The sequence below is a fragment of the Octopus sinensis genome, linkage group LG4, assembly GCF_006345805.1.
Source record: "Octopus sinensis linkage group LG4, ASM634580v1, whole genome shotgun sequence".
Classification (NCBI taxonomy): Eukaryota; Metazoa; Mollusca; class Cephalopoda; order Octopoda; family Octopodidae; genus Octopus; species Octopus sinensis.
In genome coordinates, this window is record NC_043000.1 from 164,472,357 (window position 1) to 164,485,051 (window position 12,695).

Consider the following 12,695-nt stretch of genomic DNA (forward strand, 5'->3'; position numbering starts at 1 on the left):
CACATACACTCACTTATATACATACACACATATATATACATATACATAGAAACCTGCATGTACACACTTATAACAGAAGCAGTTATTAGTAAGTGTAGTACAATATTCTTACTAGAGAATGCATAAAAAGAGAAATAAGTGTATAATCGAAGTAAATGATGGAGTTTGAAAGTGGCATAGTTTTGTAGAAATGCAAAGGCATATAAAAGGTGAAATATATATATATATATACACATGCATATATATATATATATATATACACATGCATGCATTATATATATGTATGTATGTATATATATATATATATATACACATGCATATATATATATACACATGCATGCATTATATATATGTATGTATGTGTGTGTGTATATATATATATATATAATATATATATATATATATACATACATGCATTATATATGATATATTTATATATATACATACATGCATTATTTATATATATATACATATGTTATATATATATGTATGTATGTATATATACGCACATAGACAGACATATTCCATGCATAAGGAAGGGTGTATTCCTGCAGGGGATCGTATTTTCCTTGCATATAAATATGTATAAGCATACGATGTGTTTATAGTTGAGGGCCTGAGATCAAGGTCCCCATTGAGGGGAGAAAGTTTATATTAATAGTTGTGGTAGGAGTTGGTACTATAGGTAGTAAATCTCCTGGTAGTGACTAAGATACTGTGTGAGCTTCCGTTAGTTTTTCTAATTAACAAGTTGCTGAATCCATCTGGGTAACGGGGAGGGGGTTATGGTCATTTGCGTAAACCTAATTGGTTTGCTAATTGTTTTGAACGGTCATGACGCTGTTATGGTTGGTTGGTGGTTAACAGATAACATAAATAAACAAATAAAAAAAAAATATATATATATGACTGAAAACATAAAAACAAATAAGTCATGGTTAATTATGGGCAGGTAGGAGAGTAAAAATTAATATTGAGACTTGATTCCATTGGATTAGATTACATTAATAATTATATAAGAATTATATAAGAAGTGGATGGGTTAATGAGTATAATAGGTTTAGAGTGATATAACTAAGGGGAAGTGGTTTTTACTAGACTGCTTACGAGAAATTATTACAAAGCTATAAAATCGCATATAATAAGTGTAATACATGTATCCGTTTGCTTAGAGGAATTAACTGTGTATTTACCAAAATATATGGGCAATACAGGGGGAAATTCTATGTCGAAGGTAATAAGGGACAAAATATCAGAAGGGACCAGATATGTTATTTTTTGTAAGTTGTTACTCATCGCTAAAAACATGTTTACATCAGACACAGTACATTAAATGCAAGGCACAATGCAAGAGTGTTGAGTTGTTCAATTGATCATCTAATCAGTCAATCAGTCCATCTATTTATTTAGTTATTTAAGTTTAGTGTTTTATTTGAGTGGGTGTAGCTAGTGGTGGGCATGTTTGCGTTGCCTTGGTTTTTACGTCTCGTCTCGTTTTGCTTAGTTGAAGGGGAATAACTCTTTGATTTAGAGCTAGAAATTAAAATACTTAATAATCAGATAGTAAGCTAATGAATCAATTAATTGGTTATGTATTGTAGTTGCATATCAATGCTTTCATATATATATATATATATGTGTGTGTGTGTGTGCATATACATACATACACATATATGTATATATAAATTCATGACCCAGTCTCAAGTAGTACTGCACAATGCTATTACTCTGCATATTTGTGCGTTGTAATTTGTTTAATTTTATTATAAAATATGAGCTAATCTATGTGTATTTGTTTAAGGTATATTAATAGAGGGATTATCAATGCTATTGCCTAAGCCATGTTTGTGTATATTATTATTATTATTATTATTATTATTATGGGAAAACATTTGCATAACATAATGGCGTGTTGTTGGTATTCATATCTCTCTTTTACTTGTTTCAGTCATTTTACTGTGGCCATACTGGAGCAGCGCCTTTAGTCGAGTAAATCGACCCCAGGACTTATTCTTTGTAAGCCTAGTACTTACTTTATTGGTCTCTTTTGCTGAACCGCTAAGTTACAGAGACATAAATACACCAGCATCGGTTGTCAAGCGATGTTGGAGGGGGGGGCAAATACAGACACACAAACACACACACATACATACATACACACACACACACATATACATACGACGGGCTTTTTCAGTTTCCGTCTACCAAATCCACTCACAAGGCTTTGGTTGGCCCGAGGCTATAGTAGAAGACACTTGCCCAAGGTGCCATGCAGTGGGACTGAACCCGGAACCATGTGGTTGGTAAGCAAGCTACTTACCACACAGCCATGCCTATCTGTTCATACTCTTGCTCCAACCATTTCAAATATAAATAGATAAATAAATAAAATTAAATGCACACACACACACACACACACCACACACACACATATATATATAAAAGAAAAGGTATGATTGCAGAGTATATCTCCTGATCTCCAAATGTTCTAATACTAATGCTAATCAGATATATATTAACACCATAATTTATGTCTGTACAACATTTTATATGCACAACCATACTTGTCTTTACCTATACTCTGAAACTCGCCACGTATGTACACACACGCATAACTACATGCATATGCCTATTTCCATTACAACATAAGTATATCCATAGATCCACAAATACTCCAATTAGAGTACTAATCAGATCTGTATTTTTATACCTATATTAACACGTGTACTCCAATATATATATATATATATATATATATACAGAGCCAACCCAGTCCGATTCCTCATTCTGAAATTCATATATCTATATATGTGTATATTCATTTTCAAAATATGCGTGGAAATATCTATGACGAATCTTTTGAATCCTACCTATTTTGTCTTATATACCCATACAAGTATGAGCGCATATTTATACACACATCTATGTCCTAACTTATGACTATACTTGCATACTCGGATAATTATATATAACTGAATATACATATGTACATATATATCTATATATATATATATATATATATATATATACATACATACACACACACACACACTCATATATACACATACATACATGCATACACATGTATATATGCACACAATCAAAACTAAAGTACTATATATACCTTCATTTATACACCTGTACATATATAGTATATGATATAATAGAGCAACGACAACAACACAAATAATTATTATGTCAGTACTACACCTACTAATAAATGATTCTGTTATAAGTGTGTATATGCATGCATGTGTGTATGTATATGTATGCATATATATATGTGTGTGTGTGCCTATATATGTGAGTATATATATATTATATGTGTGTGTGTATATTTATATATACCTAAGTTAGTCCTCTGAACTTCCACCCACCTCTCCTCTCTTGCTCTGGCACCTACTTCCTCTCTTCACTCCTACTCACATTCTCCCTTCCACCCTTTATCATTATCCCATCCCACCCCACCCCATCTGTTAGACCCACTCTTGCCTCCCCCACACCCCAACACCACCCTGCACACACTAGCACTGACCACTTCCCAGCACCTACACCATCATCCGCACACGTCACTGTCACCATCCCCCCTCCACACTCCAGGTAAAACTTCTGTGCAAATTATGTTAATTCTTGCAGTGTTTACCTGCAAATTTACAGCTCAAATCCAATTGAAATTATCTATTGTGTACTTTGTGTCTGTGGTGAGCATATTTAAAAAACCTGATCTTCGATATAAACTTGAAAGGAAATTTTCCCAGAAATCTTTCCTTTACCTCTTCTTTCCAGCATGTCTGAGGTGACATTCCCCCACCCCTTATTTTTTTCCTAAATTTCTTCCGATTCCAATGTTTGCAATACAGGAGATTATGATTTCACCCACAAAACACATCCTCAATATTTTAATTTTGTCCCTCTTCACACAAAATTCAATTCTTACATTTTTCAGATTTTTATTCTTGGTAATCCATGGAGAAAAATACAGAGAGTAGGAATCTTTTTTTACCCATCACCTCACCACTTTTAAAAAGCTACGCACTTCCAATGTTTCACTTTTAGCTTTTTGGAAAGCAGGGAAGTTTCTTCAGAAATAATGTCATTTATCTGTTGTTTCTAGCACGTCGGGTTTTCTGGTGGTGGTCTGGTACATTATAAGTCTACTATTTCAGTAGAATTCTATGCATATGGGAAACATCAGACAAACATGAAAGATTAGGAGGTTTTAGCTTTTTGAAAGCTGGTAGGTGATGTGTGGGGGAAGGGGCATTGAGAAAAATTAAACTAAATATATTTATATATTTCTCAGATTCCTAATGTCTGTATTTTTCTGTGTAGATAGCAAAAAAAAAAAAAAATTTTTAATGTTACAAATTAAGAAATTTGAAAATGTGATTTCTGGAGAAAATCGTATCAACCCCCTTTTATACAATGAAGCAATATTTAGTTTCTGATCCTTCTTAAGAATAGAAAGCACTTTCATGCAAACCCATGCAAATTGTACCCTTCCCACCCTTCACTATTAAACAAACAATAACTTCCATTATATATATATATATAATATATATATATATATTATATATATATATATATATTAGGTTGTCCCAAAAGTTCGTAAACACTTGCGAAAATTGAATTTTTACTCGCCAAGTACTAACAAAAACAACAAAAATTATTCCTCAAAATAAAGACCATTATTTCCCAAGACTTTCTGCCATCGATCTGCAAGCTGTCGAATCAGGTCAAAGTACCATTCAGCCGGCTTCGAATCAAAGAATATATGACACGCTTCCTCGACTTCATTAAACGAGTCAAATCGGTGGCCCTTAAGAAAGTGTTGCATTGAGCGGAAAAGGCCGTAATCTGATGGAGCACAGTCAGGACTGTAGGCTGGATGTGGCAGAACCTCAACGCCAGCCATCTCTTCAAACTTGTCTTTGGTCTTCCTGGCGGTGTGTGACTTGGCATTGTCCTGCTGCATCAAAGCGCGCTTTCGGTTGATCAGAGCCGGGTACTTTTGCTTCAACATTTCGTAGACCCGCTCCAGTTGCTGACAGTAACGTTCGGCACTGATGGCACGACCACTCGGAACCAACTCAAAATGCACGATTCCTTCAAAGTTCCACCAAACGCACAACATGACTTTCTTGCCGAATCGATCTTGTTTTGGAACCGACGATGTCTCTTGCTCTTTCTGAACCCATCGCTTGTCTCAATTGTGCTGGACCAGATAGACCCATTTCTCGTCCGAAGTCACAATGCGCTTCCAAAACCAGTCGTCCAATGGATTGCTGAGCAATTGACGGCAAATTTCAACTCGTCTGTTGGCTTGTGCTTCGGTGAGTTCGTGTGGATCTTGGCGCGGCTTTTTGTGAACAAAATCAAGTTGCCTCAAGTGTCGGTGAATTGTTGATTTGCCAACTCCAAGCTCATCAGCCAATTCTCGAGTACTCGATGAAGGCGCAATGTTCAACCCGGTTTGTAAGTCTCCATCATCTAACTTTAACGGCCGTCCCGAACGAGGCTTATCTTCAAGAGTCATGTCGCCAGAATCGAAACGCTTGTACCACTTTGAGATCGCCGCATATGCAATTGTTCCTTCACCTTCGGCAGCACAAATCCCTTCTGCAGCTTTTCTGGTTGAAAGACCTCGCTTCCAGTAGTAACGAATCAAAACTCGCAGCTCAATTTTATTCATGGGCATCTGGAATATAAAGATGAAGGTAACTATAACAATATAAACCCAAACAAACAATTAAAAATTGCATAAAAATTCAAATTTTCGCAAGTGTTTACGAACTTTTGGGACAACCTTATATTATAGCCTCAGGCCAACCAGGGTCTTGTGAATGGATTTCGTACATGGAAACTGAAAGAAGACTATTGTATATTTGTGTGTCCGTGTTTGTACCCCCACCATTGCTTGACAACCGATGTTGCTGTGTTTACATTCCTGTAACTTAGCAATTCAGCAAAAAAATTGATAGAATAAGTACTAGGCTTACAAAGAATAAATCCTGTGGTCAATTTGTTTGACCAACAGCAGTGCTCCAGCATGGCTGCAGTCATATGATTGAAACAAGTAAAACAAAAAAAAAAAACTATGCCATTTTAATCCCGAGCAAGGCTGGGTATCTCTGCTAGTATGGAATACAATACAGCTCTCTGTAAAATAATTCTTTGTACTATATTTCTATGTAATGAAACGCTATTTAATACAAATCTAACCAATTTATTTTTATCTTTTCAGTTACACCACAAAGCCCATGTTTGATCTTCCTCAATGGCTCCATCCGAAAACAGTACTCTTGATATCGCAAAGGTTCTCTATCCATTTCTATCTTGATATAACATTGAAATAATTCTATTTAGTAACAGAAGAGTTAAAATAGTTCTGAAGTGATTTTTTTAAATTTCAGTTTCTTTCCCTAAAAGCATAGCTGAGTGGATTGAGAAGTTTACCTTAGCTTACCTCATCTTTTACCTTATTTTCGACCACTGGAGACAGCCAAATGAAGCATTTGGCCCAGACTACCTTCTTCCAACTGTTAAACAAGGAGGAGCATCTGTAATGATCTGGTGTGTGTGTGTGGGGGGGGGGGTGCTATATCTTGGAAATCTGCCAGCCCAGGGGTTTCCCTTTGATGGTAGAATTAATAGTCAAAACTATTTAAGCATTTTATCTGATCAAATTCATCCTATGGTTGCGGAACTGTTTCTGGAGGGCAACGAAATCTTTCAGCATGATAATGCACCAATTCACACAGCTTAAGTTGTCACTGAATGGTACGAGGAACATTCTAGTGAAGTTGAACATCTTACCTGGCCACCACAGTCCCCAGATCTCAATATTATTGAACATTTACGGTGCATTTTAGTAAAACAAGTAAGGAGTCGATATCCTCCACCACCATCACTACAAGAACTAGAGACTGTTTTAGCTGAAGAATGGACAAAAATTCCTTTGGAAACATTTCAAACTTTGTACGAGTCCATACTTCATAGAATTCAAGCTGTAATTACTGCCAAAGGCAGTCCTTCCCCATATTAAAATAAATTTGTTTGTAATTTTAAGGCGTTTCCATTATTTTGTCCAACCCCTGTACACACACACACACACAATGGGCTTCTTTCAAAGGTTTTGGTCAGCATGAGGCTATAGCAAAAGACATTTGCCTAAGGTGTCACACAGTGAGACTGAACCCGGAACCATGTGGTTGGGAAGCAAGCTTCTTACCACACAGCCACGCCTGTGTCATGTACTTAGGGCAAGTATGTTTGGTTTAGTAGGACTCATTTTCAAGATATGTCTGTAGCAAGGCTTCCATTCAACACTACATTCTAATAAACTTTCAGCAATGAATTTCAGTGCAAATTCTTCACATGTACCATAATCTACATCTACTTAATGATTCTTTCATCACTATTTATTTCACCAAGTATAGTGAAGTAGATGCTTTGCTGAAGAGGCCATATAGGTCTGAAACAATGTCCAGAGTTGTCTTCTGTATTTGCTGAAATAATTAAAATCATATTAGTCATTGAGCTAATGTTGTCTCTTTCTTATCTCATGAGTTTTTCTAATTACATTTATTGCTGTTCATTGCATTAAATATGTTTATGCTAACGTTACTAAAAAAAACAATTGTCACTTTTATGATGCTGCAGTTACTTAGTGGTGAGTTATCACTAACCTCTTGTACCTGTCCATAGCTGAGTAGTCTGAGCTATTTTGAAAATTAAGCATCTTGACCATGGGATACAATGCAGTGTCTGTGATGAGATGTAAACATATATTTAAGCTGTAGGCTGGAATTATATGGCTCATTAATATTTGTTATGTTTCTTACATTGCAGGAATCCGAGAAAGCAGATAGCGTTGTCCAGTGTGTTACTGAGTCACTGACTGACATTCTAGCAGGCAATATCAAATTGTCTGCATTATCAAAATGTTCTAATGTCAAGCTGACCTATGTCCTTTATGGAAGACTGCTGGATTATATCAAGATCCAGCCTATGAAAACAACAGAGACATTAATTGTCATCCTCAAGTTTCTCTTTCCGGATCTCGTGCCTTTCTTACCAAACCGGATTGCTGCATTTTCTGCATCAATCCGTCTCTACATTGAACGGGCTCGCAAACTTGGTAACTTGGAATCCATTTACCAACCAATCTCAAGTCTTTATGCTGCTAAGCTTGAGGCAGAGTGGGAGGATTTTACGAAATGGGGAGTCACAAAATCCATGCTTATAACTGGCCCATTAGTTCCTCGGTCTGGCTCTAAAACGACTCTAGCTAATAAGCACATAGTAATATTATGTCGCCTACGAAATTCCTATCATCTCTGCTGGTTTAAAGTCGTTCCCAAATGGCTGCATTTCTTTGGAATTCTGAACAGCAAAGTGTTATTAAAACCAATGGATATCAAAAGACAGTGGACACAAATTCTTGAGCAAGCAGAGCAACTAGAAGGGGAAGAATTAAACATTTTCCTGGAAACACCTTATCAGTTACCACTTCCTAGCAAATCTCAAAGATCTTTCAAACTGGAACAAACGAATGATTCTATTCCAGCTGATATTTCAGTAACTTGTAATAATGTTGGAAAAGACACCCCCAGTTTAGCTGATCTTCCACAAAGCAGATGTTCTTCATATTGCAAAGAAAGTACTTGGGCTCAGAATCTGCGTCAAAAAGTTGATGAGCTCCAGTTACTTCTTGAGAATAAAAACAAAGAAATGACTTCTTTTCTCAATAAACTGACTGAGAAAGAAAAGACAATCGACTACTTAACATTACGACTTTCTAAAATGAAAATCGTGAAAAATCATTGGTTGATGAAATATCGCAGACTTGCTGGAGTCAATCTCTTTGCAGAAGACTCTGAGTTTGATGTGAATTTGCAACACACTGAAAAAGTGAAGGAAAATGCAAAGTGTATACGTCGGACTGTGAACTTAGGGTGTTCAAATGAGAGTTCTAAATTTGTGGACAAGTTCTTAGATGACGGTTTTGTTGAACAACTTTTGGAATGTGTTATTGCTCATGGCTTGAACATTGATCTAAGTTCTAATGTTGTTTTGATGTTTCTACAAGAACTAGTTATCCACAGCGAAAGGAAATTGTTGAATAACCTTGAGTTTTTGCAGAATGGCTATCTGAATGCTGAACCAAATGTTATGCTGAATTATAACAGCTTGTCATCTTCAACAAGCAATGATGACACTTTAATAACAAACCAGGTAGGGTCATCGACAACATGTAACTCACCTGTCGTTAATAACACTAACTGTCTTCACACTCCTTCTTTCTCCTCTCATGATGCTTTATATCCAGACGTTGATGCATCTCTCCTCAATGATAAATGGTCTGATCTATATGAAAAAACTTGTGAGATTTCACAGATAGATCCTAAAATTCTGTCAGAGGCAACTTCTGGGAAAAACTGCCAAGATGGAGACTGGCCACCCAAAGTTTCTGAAACTTCACCCATTGAAATTCTTGATAATTCTAGTATTTTGCTCAATGCAGAACTTTTCTCTAAAATGGCTCTGACAAAGTCTGATTCTGTTACAGGTGAAATTCTTCCAGATACTTCATACACAGCCTGGGACACAGAAAAATCAATTGCTGAACTTTCTAAAAATCTTGTAGAATCAGATTACCCTGTTTCTGGGTTTTCCTCTACACCTAATGATGTTACAACAGCTTCAGATGCGAAAAGCTTGTTTGAGATGAACACTTCTAAAAATCTTCAAAAAACGTTTGGTCACAAAACTCCCATTTTCAAAGCAAAAGATTACAATGAAGTTGATGATATCTCAACTGTTGGTGACATCTGGTCTTACAACAAATTCTACAAACATAACAACAATTATCTTGAAGAAAAGAATTATTTTCAGTCTTCTGAATTCAATAATAATTACATAGACATAACTGCTGATTCTGATGGGACCAGTGACATTGAGCCAAAACCAAATAGCAACAGGGAACAAGACATTGACAGAAAAGAGTCAAACAGATTGCATACAGAAAGAGGACAATTAGCAGAGAAAATTAATGTGACTACTGATGAGGTTTCAGGAGTATGTACAGATGGTTTTCTATCAGAAACATCAATAAACACAATAAAATCTAAACCATACCCTCTAAAAGACCCTACAAATTTAAAGAAACGACCGCGTGGAAGACCTAAAAGTTTGAAACGCATGAAAATTCAAAAGACATCATAAAACTCCTGTTGTAATTACTCAGAGTTCTATTAGAATAAAAAGTAAGGCTGTGTTTGACAAAAAAAAATGGGGGGGGGATATAGAAACATTTCACTCAATGATGAAATTGTTACAGTATAAAACATTAAAAACAGATATTCATCCTTCAGTATATAACTTACATCACATTGTTAATTGTGTGTACAGTTATTTCAACAAATGTGTGTATGTTTATATACACGTGTGTGTGTGTGTGTGTGTGCATGCGCACAAGAGTGAGTATGTGTGTAATACATGCACAAATATATATGTGAATGTGTGTGTATTTGGTGCCCCAGCATGACTACAGGTGACTGACTGAAACTAGTAAATGGATGTATGTATGTATATGCGTGTGTATGTATGTATATATATATGTATATATGTATGTATATAAGTATATATATGTGTGTGTATATATATATATGTATATGCACATATTTTATATATATATATATATATATATACATACACATATATTATTCATATATATATATATATATATATATATAGCAAAATGGCCCATTTTTGGTTCTTTCTAAAATCAATTTGCAATATGGCTTGTTAGGTCTGCTTCATCCATAAAAAGATTTCACCTAGAATTGATGTCTCTCATGTATTTTTTTAGCAATTAATTAAAACCGTATGTTTAGTTCTATTAGAGAAAGTCTATAATCAAAGTTTTCCATGTCACCTTCAGACGTCTGCAACTTTCTTTCATTTTGCTTGAGCTGGACAAATCTTTTACACTGTTTCAAATTGAAATAAAATCATGAAAATATTTGAACAAAGCGCTATTCTCCGTTTTAAAATGTGCCAACAGAAAAATATCTGTATAATTGCTCACCTTGCTAGAAATAGCTGCCAAATATCCCCCATATCATTCCACTTTCTTAAGATGAGCACTTATTGGTTATAACCATCAATTATTGGTTTGATGGCCACTTTACTGTGCTGTATGAATCCATCTCCTTTGGTCAACATGCAGGGTTAAAAATATGTCAGAGTAAAGGACTGACTGGTCATAGTCGGGACACGTTTGATTGTAAGTTTATTCAATCAGAGTTAAACTGCAACATTGTATATCAGTTATTTTTATTTGAATTATTTCAATAGTAGGAGGGCATCCTCCTTTTCAGACTTTCTCATACTGATGAGATAATGTAGTTGGTATTTAACTAGAATTTCTATAGATTGATAAAGGCAAGGGATGGGATTGTAGAGGAATGCTGTTCAGGGAAGGAACATTGTGCAAAATGTTTAGTGTAAGATATGAGAGATGGAGTATCCACTCCAATTTGGATTGTCTATCATGTCCAAACTTTTCAGTTAACTGAGTTCCCTTCTTTGTATTTTAGATTTTAAACACCACTAGGAGTTTTTCTCTACTACCATATTTTCTGGCATACAAGTACAATTTTTCAGACCAAAATTTACTGTCAAAAAAGGTAGGTCAACTTATAGACCAAGACAACTTTGAATGACCAAAACTTCCATGTGAAATGCAACAGGATTTGGAAAGATAGTGATGCTGTTTGAATAGTAATATTACATGTTTACACTACATCAACTTATATGCCAGAAAACAGAGTAGAATTAACAAGAGGAAGAAAGATTAATATGTTGAGTGGACCCAAAGTAAAATGAGGTATACACTTCAATTTGTATTGTCGATAGTGTCCAAAACTTTCAATCAACTGACTTTGTTAAAGTTTTCTTTATATTTTAGATTTCAAACATTCCTAGAGATTTTATATTTACTAATTGTTTTGATAATTCCAGTTGATTGAAGTTTTACAACAACCAATGTTGCATATGTGAAATCCTATTGTATATGCAACTAAATTCGCTCAGAGAAACAGAAGCCATTGCTCTTGTAATAATAGAAAGGCCAGAGAGAAAAAAGTTTGTGAGCCATTAGTTGCAGTGTGCTCCAGTGATTTCTCCATCTCATTCTTAAAAACGAATATTTGTCTTTGTATTTTGTGTCTTCTCTTATTCTTAACTTTTGTCTGATTTTGATGTTTTTCACAAGTTCTCTAATGCAACAACAATAATGGTTTCAAATTATGGCACAAGGCCAACAGTTTTAAGGGAGCAGTAAGTTGATTACATTGACTCCAAAAGGATGTCTACCTTGGCTGAATTTCAACTAAGAATGTAATAACCCTGAAGAAATGTCACTAAGTATTTTGTCTGACTTGCTAATATTTTTGCCAACATGGAATAACAATAATGATATAAAAGACCCCCTTCAGTCATGAATGACCATGGGATCACACCTAGAAAGTTACCCTTCAAGGCACAAGTCTAGGCTAGGTTATTTATGGAAGACTAGCACTCATCCATACATACCAGCCTCCTCTCTCAATGCCACCAATATTATCCAAGGGAAAGGTAAAGGGGCCAATCCATCTTGGCACCAGTGATGTTGCAACTCATTGCTACAG

At 35.3% G+C, this 12,695-nt stretch overlaps 2 protein-coding genes across 3 annotated transcripts in view; one reads left to right on the forward strand and one right to left on the reverse strand.

Moving 5' to 3' along the window:
* LOC115211089 overlaps positions 1-10,529 on the forward strand; it is a 74,140-nt gene extending 63,611 nt beyond the window's left edge. For both annotated transcript variants that reach the window (XM_036502616.1, XM_029779979.2), the window contains exons 2-3: positions 6,245-6,316; positions 7,852-10,529. In XM_036502616.1, the coding sequence (XP_036358509.1) occupies positions 6,278-6,316; positions 7,852-10,227 (2,415 nt within the window). In that variant the 5' untranslated portion in view covers positions 6,245-6,277 and the 3' untranslated portion in view covers positions 10,228-10,529. The remainder of the gene's footprint in view (positions 1-6,244; positions 6,317-7,851) is intronic.
* Positions 5,207-5,698, reverse strand: LOC115210616 (histone-lysine N-methyltransferase SETMAR-like). Its single transcript, XM_029779217.1, has one exon. It carries the CDS (start codon positions 5,696-5,698, stop codon positions 5,207-5,209), a length of 492 nt encoding a protein of 163 aa, XP_029635077.1.
* Positions 10,530-12,695: the final 2,166 nt, after the last annotated feature.

Excerpts from the sequence above, each read along its gene's own strand:
- LOC115210616 (XM_029779217.1), bottom strand. The coding sequence starts at position 5,698 with ATGCCCATGAATAAAATTGAGCTGCGAGTTTTGATTCGTTACTACTGG.